Source organism: Tauraco erythrolophus, unplaced genomic scaffold (genome assembly GCF_009769465.1).
Source record: "Tauraco erythrolophus isolate bTauEry1 unplaced genomic scaffold, bTauEry1.pri scaffold_63_arrow_ctg1, whole genome shotgun sequence".
Lineage (NCBI taxonomy): Eukaryota > Metazoa > Chordata > Aves > Musophagiformes > Musophagidae > Tauraco > Tauraco erythrolophus.
In genome coordinates this window covers 168,567-183,691 of record NW_028238631.1, presented here as the reverse complement: position 1 = coordinate 183,691, position 15,125 = coordinate 168,567, and the positions used below count along the sequence as shown (strand labels likewise).

The window sequence follows — 15,125 nt, the reverse complement described above, 5'->3', positions numbered from 1 at the left end:
GGCGGGGACACCGGCACCGGTGCTGCAGGGGCAGGCAGGAGGTGGAGCGGGGTCCGGGGAAGCCCGGTGCTGTCCCACCCTGGCGCGGGGGACCCGCGGGCACGGGGGGCCGGGAGCGGCGGGAGGGCACGGGCAGAGAGGGGTGACACGGCCCGGGCGTGGGGAGCAGGGACAGGCAGGGGCACGGCGGACCGGGGACAGGCGGGGATCGGCGGACACAGGCAGGGGGATCGGACCGGGCCAGAGCACGGGGAGAGCCCGGTGGGACCGAGCGGGGCCGCGGGACCGGCCCGGGCTGTGCGCGGGGGGGACGGGCCGGGGACGCAGGGGGTGCGGAGCGGGGCTGACACCTTGCAGACGGGCGGACCCGAACGGCACGGGCCGTGCCGGGCCGGGGGGGCACCGGGACGGGTCGGACCGGTCCGGGCACCGGGACGGGTCGGACCAGACCGGGCACCTGAGCACCGGGACCGGATCTCACCGGACCGGACGGGACGGAGCCGGGTCCCCCGACTCAGCCCCCTGAGCCGCGGCTCCGGCTCCGGTTCCAGTTCCGGCTCCGGTTCCGGTTCCGGCCCGTCCCGGCCGCCGCTCACCTGCGCGCGCCGCCGCCACCTCGGGCCCTGCCTCGGGAGACCGTCAGGTGACCGCGGCGCCGTCACGTGGCCCCGCCGGCGGCCGCCAATCAGCGCCGCGGGGCGTTCCCCGCCCGCCGGCGCGCGGCCCGGTGCGCGGGGCGGCCGTGCCGGCGGGACGGGGCGGGCCGGGCCCCGACGGGCCCCGGGGCCGAGTCTCCCGCGGCCCAGCCCGCCCGGGGGCCTGCCCCGGGGCGCCCCGGGCCTCCCGTCTTCCTACGCGCTCCGCCCCGCCCCGCCGCCCGCCCCGGTGTGTCGGTACGGAGCAGCCGCCCGCGTCCCGACGCCGGCGCAAGGCGGGCCCGCCCCGGCTGCCCTGACAGCGCTCCCGGCTGCGGTCCGTGTCTCGGACGGGGCCGTGCTCGGCAGCGCGGGCCTCGCCCCGCCTCCGCTCGGAGCCCCGCTGTGCCCAGCCCGCTCCCCCGCGGCTGCCCGGTACCGCTCCGCTGCGGGTCCCGGGTGCGCGGTGCCGTGCTGGGCGCGGCTGCAGCCTGAGCCCGCCGGCATCCCGGTGCCGTTGCGGGGCATCCCGTCCCCGGGACCCTGCACCCAAGGCGGGCGCTCCTCGGCCCGCAGCGGCTCCCGGCGTGCGGCCGGTGGGGCCGGCAGGTGGAGCCCCCAGACCGGCTGTCGGCCCGTGGCGCGGAAGTCCCGCCGGCACGGCCGGGGCCGCGGGGACCGGGCAGCGGGGCAGAGCTCAGGCGCGGGCCGTGCGCTCGTTCCTGGCGCCGGGACGTCGGAAGCTGCCCGGGCAAGCGGGGTGCGGGAGCCCCGGCTGCCGGCAGAAAGCGGAGCTCTGGGGCCGCTTGCAGCGACCGCTCCGCCCCCGCGGCTCCCAGGGACACCCGCCGGCCCCGGCTCCCAGATCCGAGAGGGACTCGCCGGCCCGGCCCCGGCCCCGGCCCCGGCCCCCCTCGAGCCGCGGGCCCCAGCGCGGGCGGGGCGGGGGCGGCGGCTGCCGCCGCTCCCGCCCTCACACCTCGGGCCTGGGCCGCAGCTCTCCGGCATCGGAGGTCCCTGCTGCAGCCTTCAGCGCCGGCATAGCCCCGCGGCGAGTGCCCGCGGGCTGCGGAGTGCTGCCCCGGCGTCTCTGCTGGCACCGGGCATCGCCGCCCCAGCCAGCGACCCGGCCGTGCCGCCGCCGCCTGGGAGCAGACCCCCAGGCAGAGGGAGGACGATGGCAGAGGGGCGATGACGCCCGGGGTTATCCCCTCCAGCTGTCTGTGCTTGGGAGCCCTTAAACCCTCCGGGCCACCTCCTTGCCCAGCTCTGGCAGCCCACCCGAACCTGCTCGAGCCCCCTTTCCTACGGGGCTCTCCATCCCCTCCATCATCTCTTCCACAGGCAGAGGCGTCCTGAGGGCTGCCCGGAGCGGGCTTTGGGCCAGAGGTGTCTGCCCTGGACCCTGGGGTGATGGTGGGATGGAGGAGCTGCACCCAGGGGTGACCCTGCTGCAGGCTCAGGCGGGCGGGGGGCTGAGGGGGCCTGCAAGGGGGTGCAGGTGGCACAGGGAAGGAGCCTGGTGCTGCCTCGGAGGGGCCGATGGAGAAGTGGCTCAAACAGGGAGAACGGCAGCCCTGCGCGGACTGGCCAGGAGCTGGTCCCGGGGGCATGGGGGTCCCAGGGCTGTGCGGGGGGGAGGGCCTGGCTTGGGCTGGGGCTCTGCTGCCCAGCAGGGCCGGAGGACGAGCATCCAGTCCCCGTGGACCTGCAGGCGCTGGGCAGCCGGAGTTTGCAGCGGGTGGGAGGAAGGAAGTGGTTGATGCCGAACCGTTGCTTCACTCACCGTCCCGGTGCCGCAGGGAGCGGAGGGCTGGGCACAGTCCTGCAGGGGCCCAGCCGTGGCCGTACCCTGCACTGGCACTTGCTGAGCCTCGTGCACTGAGGGATGGGGACAGGTCAACCCCGTCTGGGGAGGCAGAGGCCTCGTGCCCGCGGTGCTGGTCTGTAGTGGCGCATGTCCCAAGTGCATGGCTGCCTGCAGCTCCCCGTGCCATGGGGTGGCTGGGGCTGCCCTTGCTCCATGCCCGGGGCTCCAGACCCGTGTCCCGCTGGCTGCTGGGCCCTGGCAGTGGTGGGGCTCCTGGTGCCGCAGCATCGCCCAGGGCTGACAGCCCCATCGCGCCCTGCGGGCAGGGCCAGTGACCCACCGGAGCCTGGGCCCATGGGTGGGTGGCGTGATGGGGTCCCAGGGGTTCCATCCCCACTGTCCCTGCCCTGGCGCATGGCGGGGGGCACAGGGCAGGCTGGTGGGTCCCTGCAGCGCCCAGTTGTGTGTTGAGGAAGTGGAGGTTTGCACAAGCCGGTGAGATACACGTGACACGGAGCGCAGCAGAAGGAACCAGCACCCGCCCCGCGCAGGGTCCCGGTCCCCGCGGCACAGCCGGCCATGGGCCCGTGGCTGCCCACCAAGGAGGAGAAGTATGGCGTGGGTGAGTGCAGGCTTTGGGGCTGAGCACCACGTCCTGTTGTGCTCCCCAGCTCGCCGGAGGGGCACGGGGCTGGCGTGATGGGGTGCTCGTGGCTGGGGTGACGCTGATGGTGGCCCCCGGCTGCGGTGGCCCTGCAGCAGTGGGCTGTAGAGGGGTGGGTGATGGTGGGTAGGTGATGGCGCGGGGCTGTGGAGTCTGTGGGGTGAACGGTGCTGGCGGTGCTGGGCTGGGTGGGGCCGGCAGCGGTGCTCCGTGGTGCAAGGTGGGGGCTGGGCCCTGGCGATGCTGGGGCTGGGTGGGCCAGTGGGTGCAGGAGTGAACGGGGGTTTGGTGGTGGGCTGCAGGGCTGGTGACGGGGTGGCTCAGGGGACGGGGGGCTGAGCAGGGCAGGTGTCAGTGGGACCCACGCATCCAGAGGCTGAGCATGGCTGATGCTGGGTGGGGATGTGGGGCTGGTGGCAGAGCACTGGGGCAGGGGGCTTGGCACAGGATCTGGCCCTCGCGTCAGAGCTATGGGTCTGGGCTCAGCCCGGCTGTTGGAGCACAGAAGCCCCCACCCCAGGGGTGTTTAGCTCGTTAACACGGATCGTTAGCTCATGTGTGACCCCCTCTTGGGGAGGTGCCTGGGGGAGCCCAGAGCCACCCCTGTAATTTGCCCCGGGTCCCAGCTGGGGCTTCGCTCCCAACCTCTGCACTGGGAGAGTCCTGGGCAGCCCCATTCTCTGTGCCACCCCCCAGCTCCGGCTCCCCGCTCCAGCCCTTGCAGCCCTGTGCCTCTTCCCCTTTCTGGCCGAGGCTTTTCCTGCACCCTCCCCTTGCCTGGCTGGCAGCACCGGGGGCCAGGGCTGAGCCCCCGCGGGGTCCTGGGCAGCGCCCAGAGCAGGGGCTCGGATCGGTTCCTGCTTGTGCCCGACGAGTGTTGACAGTCCCGCGAGGAAGCCCGGCCTGGCTGGGGTCTGGGCGGGTGGGAAGGGGCTGGAGGGGAGCGAGCCTGGACCGTGGCTGGATCAGGGTCCTCATGTGGCGGGCAGGGTGGCAGGAGGGTCCCGTGGGACCTCAGGGCTCTCGGTGCTGCAGGGTGTGCCAGGGGCAGCACGGGGGGTCCCGATGAGCTGTGTGGGTCTGGGGGTGTCACAGCAGGAGCTGGCCCTGGCCAGGGCTGGTGGTGGGTGCTAGCAGGGAGCCCCCCACCGAGTGCAGGCACGTTTGCGGGGACTGTCATCCGGTGCAGGGCACAGCTGGTGCTGGGGCCAAGCTGGGACTGCCTGCACCAGACAGAGCTGCTGCTGTTCCCGGGACCAGAAATAGCGGCGGGACTGACCGCAACCGCCCCGGCAGCCCGCGCCGCAGCAGGAACTGTCCGGCCACCAGCGAGCTCCTGTGCTCCTGCAACCCCGCTGCTGCTGCCACCTCACTGCCCTTGCCACCCCGCTGCCCTGCCACCCCCACTGCCGCTGCCGCCCCACTGCCGCTGCTGCCCCACTGCCGCTGCCACCCCACTGCCGCTGCCACCCCGCTGCCCTTGCCACCCCACCCCACCCCCCTGCCGCCCTGCTGCCCCCGACGCTGGCTCCCGCTGTCGCCAGGGACTGGCCTGGTGCCCCCAAGCTGCCAGCCCCAGGCGGGCAGTGCTGCTGCTCCAGGCAAAGCCCTGGCTGGCACTTGCCCCCCTGCACCGCTTGCAGTGGGAGTGGGACACTCTGGCTCAGCACTTGCCGGGGCCCATGTGGCTGGGCCGGGCACCCGGGGTGCGGGCAGCAGGCAGTGTGACGGGGAGGATGCCGGGCAGGGGACCCCTACGGTCTGAGGTCCCCTCCCCACCCCTGCTCCGCTGCGGCCGCTGCTCCTCTACCTCGCACCGTGCCTGCCCGGGGTCTCATGCCGGTGTGTGGGGCTGGGACTCCGCACCGTCCCTCGGGGCTGAGCGATGGCTGTCGAGGAGGCGCTGGCCGTGGGGCATGCTGCCCCGACGGGCAGAGGCCACAGGGCCTGAGACAGCTGTGCTGGTGAGGGGGGTCCGGGCGAGGGACCCCTACTCACAGCTCCCAGCCCCTCTCCTTGCAGCCGTGTGGAACTTCCCGCGCACCAGCGAGCATCACCTCCCGCTGCAGATCGGGGAGACGGTGCACATCCTGCAGGCCTCCGAGGGTAAGGGGGTCCGGCAGCCCACGCCGTCCCCTCCTGGGGAGAGCCGGGGCTGGGTACCCAGCTGCACCCTGGCGCTGCTCCTCCTGCACCTTCTCTTGGCTGCCCCGCCAGCGGGCACCCAGCCCTGCTGCGGGCTGCCGTGTCCCCGAGCCCGGCTGACGGCATCCCCTTCTCTCCCCTTGCAGGCTGGTACCGTGGGTACTCACTCAGGAACAGGGCTGCCCGGGTAGGTGAGGGGCTGCTGGGGCGTGGGGTGGGTGCCCTGCCCTTGTGGGGGGACATGCTGGGCACCTTGTGGCATTGCCAGGCTCAGACTCTCTGTGTGGGACCCTCGATCCTGGCATGGGGAACCCTTGTCCGTGGCCCCCCGGGGAGGGCTGTGTCCTGCCCAGCTCAACCCCCCGGGTGCTGACGGCTCTGGCTTCCCCAGGGCATCTTCCCAGCCTCGCTCATCCACCTGAAGGGCGCCGTGGTGGAGCGCAGGGGGTAGGTTCTGGGCATGGGCAGGGGCAGGGGATCTCTGTCCACCTGCTTGGGGTGGGGGCCCATGCGGCACCGTGGGGCTCCAGGGCTCCCTGTGCCTCTCCCCAGGGCGGAGGAGAGTGTGGTGCCCGCCGAGATGCCCATGGTGCAGGAGATCACCACCACGCTGCGGGAGTGGGCCACCATCTGGAAGCAGCTCTACGTGGTGAGGTCTGGGGGCCGGGGATCTGGGGGGGCCTGGCAGGGACACGCGGTGACCCTGCACCGCTGCCTGCAGACGAGGCAGACGGAGCGGTACCAGCAGGTGAAGCAGATGATGTACGAGCTGATGGAGCGGCGCTCGCAGCTGCTCTCGGGGACGCTGCCCAAGGACGAGCTCCTGCAGCTCAAGAAGGAGGTGACCGGCAAGATCGACTACGGCAACAAGTGAGAGCGGGGACGGGAGCTGGGGGGGCCTGGATATCTGCCCTTGCCCCAGGCACAGGCTGTGCGGTGCCGAGGGGTGCCCGGCCCCTCTGCTGCAGTGTCCCTGCGGCCTGGCTGGCTGTCCCTGTGCCCCCATTGTCACGGCTGGCTGTCCCTGTGTCCCCCCTGTCCTGGCTGGCCATCCCAGGGGGGCTGGGGACAGTGGGTGGCACAGGGCTGTGCCAAGGCTATCAGTGATGAGCCCCAGCTGGGGCAGGAGAGTGTCCCTGGCGCTGCCCGGCTCTTGTCCCCATGCCAGGGCTCTGCTGCTGGCCGGGACCCATGGGGGTCTGTCCTGCCGCTGCACTATGCCCGCAGCCCCTGGGCCCACGCGAGGGCGGGTGGGTCCCGGCAGGACGCACAGATCCCTGCGCCCAGCCAGGTGCCCGGTCCTGCCTCACCCTGTGCCGCCTCCGCAGGATCCTCGCGCTGGACCTGGTGGTGCGGGACGAGGACGAAAACATCCTGGACCCCGACAGGACCAGCGTCATCAGCCTCTTCCAGGCGCACAGGAAGGCGGCGCAGACCATCACATGCCGCATCCAGGAGGAGACGGTGAGAGCCGGCCCTGGCACACTGACCCCTCCATGCCAAGAGCCCGCTGCCCTGTGCCGTGGGGCCGAGCCGTGGGGCTGAGCAGCCTTGTGCCCCGCAGAGCCCGCAGCAGAGCGCGCCGGGCTGCAGCACCCGCCTGGCGGCTTCGCCCTCCTACAGCCTCTACCTCTGCGTGCGCAACTTCGTCTGCAACATCGGGGAGGAGGCGCAGCTCTTCATGGCGCTGTACGACCCCGGCGAGCAGCGCATGATCAGGTGGGCACAGCGGCACGGGACCATGCCCGCTGCCCAACCCTGCTGTCGCCTCGGCTTGGCTGGGCGCCCGTCCCGCTGCTCCCCGCAGTGTCTCCAGCCTTGTCCCCCCTTTGCAGGGCAGCTCCTGTCCCTTTGTACCCCATTGCCCATCCCCGAGCCGGGGCTGCCCATGCTGCCTGGCCTGACTACCCACCCAGCGTGGCACAAGCTGGCACGTCTCGCTGGGGGAGAAGAGGCGCATCCCTTCCCGCAGGGTTGTCTCCTCCGGAGCGGGAGGGTTTGTTGGCAGCGTGCGAGGCGTGCAGTCGCATCCCGGGGGGCAGCCCCCACGGCTCTTCCGTGCCTGATGTGCTGTGGCTCATCATGGCTGTGCGGTGCCATGCTGCCCTGTGCCGATCTGCCAGTGGCAGGAGGTGCTGGCTCAGCCTGTGTCAGACGCTGGGTACCGCTGGGGCAGCGTGGTCCCGTGTAAGGGAGCGGGCAGCTGGTGGCCCCAAGCACCTGCAAGCTGCTCACCCTGTGGGCAGGGCCGGGCTGGCAGCCGCTGGCTGCTGGGCACAGCCAGGCTGGGCCAGTCCATGTGCCGTGATGGGCACTGCCCGGACAGGGGTCTGCGTGGTGGGAGCTGGGGGGGGCCGGGCACGTGAAGCAGCGCCCAAGCAGCACCCTGCCTGCTGCCGAAGCACCCCAGCCCACGCCGTGGTGTTTGCCAGTGGGCTGCTCGCGGGCAGCCTCTGCCTGGTTGGACCTGCGGAGCTCCAGCTCCGATGCCCCGGTGTCCCAGTGCCCGGCCCCTGCCGCGGGCTCCTCACCCCCTCGCCTTCCCCTTGCAGCGAGAACTACGTGATCCGCTGGGCCAGCACGGGGGTGCCCCAGGACATCGAGCTGCTCAACAACCTCAAGGCCGTCTTCACGGTGAGCGCAGACCCCTCGGGAGCAGCATCGCTGCCGCCCGCGCCCCCTCCCCACCCCGCTGCCAGCAGAGCTGCCCCCAGCCCCGGCCAGCATTTCAGATGCATCCAGCACCGCGCATGGGGCACGCAGCCCGTGCCCCCTCCGAGCAGCCGAACCCCGCTCCTCCCTGCTGCTGTCTCCCGTGCCCCTGGCCCCTCAGCCCCCGCGCAGCCCCCGGTCCTGGTCCTGGGACATGGGCACCCGCCGTGGAGCTGCCCCTCGCAGCCTCCCCTCCCGGGTGCAGGGTTGCTGGGGCTGTCGGGGTGCCCGTGCCCCCCTCTCCGCTCCATCCCGCTCCCGCAGCCGGGCTCGGCGGTCCCTGGCCGCGGGTGGGAGGAGGCGCAGGCAGCACCTGCTGACGCAGCATTTTTCCCGCTGCACCAGCGCTGCTGAGCTGACCCCCAGGACGGCCCACGCGGAGCCATCGATATGCAGATGAGCTGGGAAAATCAATGCTAATGAGCAGCGTCAGCACTTCCCGCGCCCGCGGTCCGGCTCCCCCCGCTTCTGACCCCTGCCCGCCGCTGGCATCGGCCTCGTGTCCCCATGCGCTGCGGCGTGACCCTCCCGTGCCGCAGCCCCGTGCCGCAGCCCCGCAGGAAGGCTGTCGCGCAGGGGCGGCACCTGCGGGACCCGAACCCCCAGGGTGCCCAGAGCTGGGGCGTGTGGCCACCCCGCTGAGCCCTACGCCATGTCAGACCTGCCCCTCCCAGGGCAGTGTGCCCCCCTCGGCCGTGCCACCTGGCCCATGGGTGCCCTGTGGGGCCGTCGGTCTCCACCAGCCCTGGCGTTGTCCCCATCCCTTGGGTTTGGGGCTCCCTGTGCTCTCTGGGTGAGCGGGGCTGTGTGCCCACCAGCCGAGCCCCTCTGTGGGGCACAGTGGCAGGGGTGTTCCCCAGCCTCTGAAGACAGAGCCGGGGCACTGGGAGCAGGGACCTGCTGGTTGATCCTCCGGCACGGCCCTGGGTACCTGGCGCCAGCAGAGGCACATGCCCTTGCGGTGCTGCCAGCGCCAGGCTCACGCAGCCCCTGTGTCCCCCCAGGACCTGGGCAGCAAAGACCTGAAGCGGGAGAGGCTTTTCCTGGTGTGCCAGATCATCCGGGTGGGACGCATGGACCTCCGGGACTCCTACAGCCGCAAGCTCAGCACGGGCCTCCGGCGGCCCTTCGGCATCTCAGGTGAGGGCAGGGTCTGCTGGGGGTGCTGGGAGGAGACCCCAGCGCTGCCCGTGCCAGCACCTCCAGCACCCACCTCTCAGACACTGGCCCCCACGGGGCTGCCTGGCCCCGGGGTGCGGCGGTTCAGGGCAGGGATGCCCCAGGGCTGCTCCTACCCTGCAGCCCAGTGGTCCCCGTCCCCGCACGCAGACCCTGACCCTCGCTTGCCTCTGCATGACCACGCTCTGCCACGTCCCCCCGAGTCCTGTCTCCCCCTCCCCAGCCTGACCCACAGCCCCCCATGGTGGCACAGGACCTTCCCCACCCCTGCCTGGTGCTGTGGTGTGGGGAGGGGTCCGGCACAGCCGCTCTGGCAGCTGGGAAAGCCTTGGCTCCCTGCTCCCGCCACGGCCCGAGCCAAGCATTTGCTCTGCTGGGGCTGCGGCCGCAGGGCCCGTGGGGATGCGATGCCCACCCCGGCAGAGGAGAGGGACGGGGGTCCCAGCCACCCCCACTTGCTGTGTGGTGCAGGGGACCCTCAGCCCGGCACTGCGGAGGTGCCCCCGGGAGCAGCCCTGGGCCGCTCCGTGGCACCTGTCCCAGCAGAGCTAGGGGGCTCCAAGCCCCCCCCGACCCGTGGTCCTGCTCTGGGTATTGATCCCTATCGGATGGGCTCGCTGGGAAACGATCGATTTCGTCTGGCTAATCAGCGCGTGCCACAGAGAAGCCGCCAGGTGAATGATGAGCATCTCTGCAGCTGATTGTGCTCCCAGCTGAGCGTGGCCCCGGACGGGTCAGGCGGATTGTCCTGGTGCCTGCTCTGCTGTGGCCTGTCCGTCCTGCACCAAACCCTCTGTCCGTGGGTGATGGAGAGGTTCTGGATGTGGCTTGTTTTGGCCAAAATCTGCCCCGGATCTCTGTGGTGGCCGCCCCATCTCTGGCTGTTCCCCAGAGGCGTGTGGTGGGGACACTGGGCGCATGGGCGAGCCCCAGCAGCTGGCTCTGCCCGGGGGGGCCGAAGAGGTGCAGGGTGAGGAGGGGAGAGCCCGAGGGGCAGGTGGCCGTCGGGCCGTGCCCTAGCATGGGACCCTTCCCTGCTCTGGCAACTGATGCCTGTGCTGCTGCAGACCCCCCGGGACTGTTTGCCATGGGTGGGCTGTGCGGGGACGCCAGGTGCCAGCCCGTGTTGGCAGCACGTCCATCTGCCACAGAGCTGTGTGGGCATGGGGCATCTCCCTGCTGAGAGCCCCAGGCAGCTCCGTGCCATCGGGCACAGGGTGGCAGTGGGGTCTCGGTGGGGCACCGTGACCTCCCTGTGGGGCACAGCAGGGTCAGTGCTGGGGGCACCAGCGAAGCGGCAGCTGCAGGATGGGACAAAACTGTCCCGGGTGCTGGTCCCAGGAGGATATGGCACGGAGGGCCGTGGCGCTGGGGCTGCCATCGCCCGTGGCCACCACCCCACGCTGCCGCCTCTGTGCTGCTGCAGTGATGGACATCACGGACATCACCAAGGGCAAGTGCGAGAGCGACGAGGACAAGCAGCACTTCATCCCTGTGCACCTGTGAGTCCCAGGGGGCAGCGGGCAGGGGGGCAGCACTCCGTGGGCCCAGCTAGCACGGGGACAGCGAGGGGGCAAGAGGTGCCAGGATCAAAAAGAAAAGATTCTTCTGTGAAACGTGGCTTTGCGAAGGGACCATGGATCCCTGGGACACAACGTCCCTGGGTCCAGGACCCTGGTGAGGTCAGAGGAGGGATGTTTCTGTGGGCAGCGACATGCCCAGAGGTGCTGAAGCCCGGAGCTCTGTCCTCCTGGCCCCTTGGGGCACGCGTGTGCTGGGGGTCCCGGTTCTGCTGTGGGTGCTCCTTCACCTCCCTCCCAGCAGGCTGGGGAGCCGTGGTGGGATCCGGGCTGGGGAGCCACGGTGGGATCCAGGTTGCTGTTCGGTTTGCCGCGGTGGGTGCCTGGCCGTGGGGAGCCGTGTGGGGGGTTCCCCACGTGCGCCTGGCGGGGAGCTCCTCTGAACTGCCCCGCTCTGGTGCTCGCAGGGTGGCTGCGGACAACGACTTCCTTCACAACATGATCAGGAAGGCGGTGGAGGGGAAGGACATCAACCACAAGGGACAAGGTAGAGCCCCCGTGCGTCCCCCCTGCTGTGTGTGCCCCGCTCTGCGCCCCGATACGTGCTGGGGGACAGGATGAGACCCCTCCCCAGCCCATCCCGCGTTTCCCTGTGGCTGCTGCTTGTGCTGGGGGTCCTGGGCTGATCCCTGGCACCTGCGCTGGGGCTGCCCCCCGGCCCCTGCGCTGGGGCTGCCCCCCTGACACTCCTCAGAGGGTCTGGGGGCTCGTTCCGGTCCCTGGCCAGCCCTGGGCCCCCTCTTGCTGTCACATCCCTGGCCACGGGGGTGTGAGTGTGATCCTGGGCACAGCCGGGGCTCGCTGCATGAATTGTCCCGGTGATCGGGGTCAGAGCCGTACGGGGGGTCCGGGGATGACCACCCACCAAAGGTGTCCAGGGCTGAGCCCCACGGAGGGGCAGCCGCTTCTGCCAGAGGTGTGCATGGCTGGCAGCCTTGCCCAGCATATCATGACATGGCACAGCCAGAGCTGAGCTGGTGCGGGCCGTGGGGCCGACGTCTCGTCCTGCAGGGTTCTGGGTGTCCCTGAAGATGCTGTGGGGAGACCTGAGTCAAGTGCGGAAGGACCATCCCCACCTCGTGGACCGCAGCACAGTGGTGGCACGCAAGCTGGGCTACCCGGAGATCATCATGCCAGGCAAGCAGGGGGGAAGGTTGGACCACCCTTGGGTAGTCTGGGGGTCCCAGCATGGGGTTACGGGGTGCCCCGCTGCAGAGGGGATCCGGCCTCGCTGACAGGGCTGTTCCCCCAGGAGACGTCAGGAACGACATCTACCTGACGCTGGTGCAGGGTGAGTTTGACAAGGGGAACAAGAAGACGCAGAAGAACGTGGAGGTGACGGTGTGCGTCTGCGACGAGTTGGGCAGCGTGGTGCAGGTACGGCCGGATTGGCCCTGGGGCGAGGGACTGTCCCCCACGTCACCTAACTCGGGCAGATGCAGCAGCTCCGTGGCTTGCACCGCGGTGCCAGCATTGGTGCCAGCACAAACCACCGGAGTAGCCGCTTTGGCTCCTGGAGCCACTGAGGCTGCCCTTCAGAATAAAGATCTGGGAAAGTGGTGGGAAGGGATAGAGAGAAATGGTCCTCCCCTGGGGACAGCCGGAACCCCTGGCCACCCCCGGCTCCCCCAGGTGTGGGGTGTCCCAGCTCTCCATCCCCACGAGAGGCAGGAGGGGGAAGGACCTAGGGGGTAGCCAGGAGGGCGAGGGGAGGCTCAGACCGGGTTGCCCCCACCCCAGGACTGGCTGTTGCCTCGTCTCTCTCCAGGGTGTTGGCTTTCATCTCGAAGGTGATTCTCACCTGGCCCCTGGGGAACAGGCTGTGAACCGCCAGGGGGGCTGCCCCCACCTCCTTCTCCGTCCCTGACAACGTCCTTGGTGGAAGCCAAGCTGTGCCCGTGCCCCGTGGGGCTGCGTGTCCCTTGCTGGCTCCCTTCGGAGGTGGCACCGGGCCTGGCGGAGGGGACGGGGATGGGGATGGGATTGGGGACGGGGAAGCCTTTTGCTGCCCCTCTGAGCCTGGCTGGGAAGGGACGGTCGGAACGATGTCCCTGCGCTGGCTGGGTTGTTGTCAAGGGGCAGCTGTGCCAGGGGGCTCGGGTAGGGGCTGCAGCAGCGCGGGCAGGGAAGAGTGGCTGGGGAGGGCTGGGCTGCTCGGGGCTGGCACCAGCTAGCAGGGCACGCAGTTCTCCAGCCCCTCGCCTTTATTTGGTCTGACCACAAAGCGTCTCTTCTGCTGCTGCCCTCTCCGCAGAACGTGATCTACCACGGTGCGGGGGACAAGCCAGCGAGCGAGTACCGCTCCGTGGTCTACTACCAGCAGCGGCACCAGCGGTGGATGGAGACGGTGAAGGTCTGTACCAGCGACCGCCCGGGGCTGTGTCCCCCCTCCTCCCGCCCGGGGCTGTGTCCCCCCCTCCTCCCGCACGGCAGGGCCGGGCTGCTGCAGGGGATGCCCCGGCGGGGCTTTTCGGTGATGCCAAAAAAGTCGGCAGAGAAAAACCCTCTCGGAGTTGTTCTGAGGTTTCCGAAGGCAGGTGTCCTTTATCGCAGTGCTGGAGACACGGGGGTAATTCCTCCAAACGTGGCTGCTTTTGGGTGAAGTGAGTCGAGTCGATAGAAGTCAGTTGTCTACATATGTATTAGATTCCCAAGAATGATTATACATATTCATCCCATTCCCAAAAACTAATTCTAATATTTGCATCCTGATTATACACACGCGCCCTAAGTCCTTTGGGGTCTTCTGGGAGGGCCCTTTGGGGTCTTCAGGACCCTCTGGTGGTCGTTTTTAAATGTCCTTTGGTCGAACTTTCTTTGGAGCACGTGCTCTGAGGAAGAATCCAGGTGTCTTTTATTTGGATTTGAACGGTTCAGCAGTTCTGGCTGTTACTCAAGGCCGATCTGGTCTGTGCTTAGCTCCAAGTGATGAGTTTTCCAAGTTCAGAGTGATTAGTTTCTGCTTGTTAACATTCTTGAATAATCTATTGTTTAGGTACAAAAAGAAATCAGAGGGACATGCACAAAAAGAATACAAATGGACTATTTCAAAATTTTGGCATCATCAGGGGGCAAAGTCCCGGGTCAGGGAGGACAGGGGGTGCTGCCAATGTCACAGCTTGACCCTGGCTGGGGACCCAGGGCGACACGCAGCAGGGAGCCCGTGTCCCACCTGTGCCAACGCACCGTGCCGGGCAGGGGCTCCGGGTGTGCTGCTCCGCTGGCGGTGCTCCTGCGTCGCTCCTGCCTGTCCCCGCGGGCACAGGGCCATGTCGCTGGCCTGGCACGGGCACCTGTGTCGCCAGTTCAGCCTCGTTAACCGAAGGGAAAGCGCATGGCTTTGGATTTAAGCAGCTCGGCCTCAGCCCAAGTGTGGGGGTCCAGGCTGGCCGGGGGGTCAGCCCGCGCCTTCCTGGCCTCATGTGGGCACGTGGTCTCCCTCAGATCGCCGTTCCCATTGAAGACGTCCACAAGACCCACCTGAGATTCACCTTCCGGCATCGCTCCTCCAGTGACTGTGAGTATCTCCTGTCTTCGGGTCTTCCTCCGCAAGCGTTCCGGCGGGGGCAGCTGTGGGGGGGGCTGCTGGCAGCGCGGAGGCAGCAGGAACAGGAGCGCCCCGTGAGCAGCCCTTGTCCTGTGGGCTACGTCTGGGATGCTGGTTCACGTGGCGGGGCCGGAGGCCGTCACCCCTGTTCTGCCCTGTGCCCGCTGGCCCTTGCATGCCACTGCTCTCTGGGTGCCTGTGCCCACCTTTTGGGAGCCCCCACCCCGCATCCCATGGCGTTGGGCTGCAGCAGGGCCAGGGGCTGCGGCGTGTGGCCAGGGGGACAGGATGCTCCTGGGGCAGGGGGGCTGCTGCCGGTGCCTTCGCGGAGCTGACAACTGGGCGCAATGAGACGTGGTGCGGCACGTCCTGCTGCTGCGGGGACCTTCCCCAGGGCCACCGCTGAGACCTGTGGCTGCTGCGTGGGGATCTGGTCCTGCCTGTCCCGAGCCCTGCCAGCCTCAAACGCTGCCAGCCTCAAACGCTGCCAGCCCCAAACGCTGCCAGCCCCAAACCCTGCCTGCCCCAAACCCTGCCAGCCCCAGCCCTGCCTGCCCCAAACCCGCCTCGTTCCCGCAGCGGCGGCTCCGATGACCGCCTGCCCGGGCAGCGCACGCGGGCGGCTGGTGGCTCCTCCGGCCATGTATCCGCTCACCGCTGCCATCCTTCCCTTCTCTCCCTCTCTGAGATCCCCAAACGGCTGCAGCAGCCGCCTCTCCCGAGCACCCCGGGGACACCGGGGGGTCCCACTGTGCGTGCCACAGCCTGTGGCCTCCGGGAAAAGCAAAGCGATTTCCCCGGCAGCCCCGTCCCTGTGCCACTCCGGCTGCGCTGCCCGTTCCCTGCCCGCGCG

At 69.8% G+C, this 15,125-nt stretch overlaps 1 protein-coding gene across 1 annotated transcript in view; it reads left to right on the top strand.

Moving 5' to 3' along the window:
* The first annotated feature begins 3,024 nt into the window (after nucleotides 1–3,024).
* The window catches only part of LOC147525806 (dedicator of cytokinesis protein 2-like), a 74,073-nt gene continuing 61,972 nt past the window's right edge, over nucleotides 3,025–15,125 (top strand). The window contains exons 1-16 of the mRNA XM_086630978.1: nucleotides 3,025–3,067; nucleotides 5,132–5,215; nucleotides 5,401–5,441; nucleotides 5,646–5,701; nucleotides 5,807–5,903; nucleotides 5,976–6,124; nucleotides 6,583–6,718; nucleotides 6,819–6,973; nucleotides 7,807–7,888; nucleotides 8,971–9,106; nucleotides 10,572–10,647; nucleotides 11,133–11,212; nucleotides 11,737–11,862; nucleotides 11,978–12,102; nucleotides 12,980–13,078; nucleotides 14,170–14,242. Coding sequence (XP_086487104.1) covers nucleotides 3,025–3,067; nucleotides 5,132–5,215; nucleotides 5,401–5,441; nucleotides 5,646–5,701; nucleotides 5,807–5,903; nucleotides 5,976–6,124; nucleotides 6,583–6,718; nucleotides 6,819–6,973; nucleotides 7,807–7,888; nucleotides 8,971–9,106; nucleotides 10,572–10,647; nucleotides 11,133–11,212; nucleotides 11,737–11,862; nucleotides 11,978–12,102; nucleotides 12,980–13,078; nucleotides 14,170–14,242 — 1,558 coding nt within the window. The remainder of the gene's footprint in view (nucleotides 3,068–5,131; nucleotides 5,216–5,400; nucleotides 5,442–5,645; nucleotides 5,702–5,806; nucleotides 5,904–5,975; nucleotides 6,125–6,582; nucleotides 6,719–6,818; nucleotides 6,974–7,806; nucleotides 7,889–8,970; nucleotides 9,107–10,571; nucleotides 10,648–11,132; nucleotides 11,213–11,736; nucleotides 11,863–11,977; nucleotides 12,103–12,979; nucleotides 13,079–14,169; nucleotides 14,243–15,125) is intronic.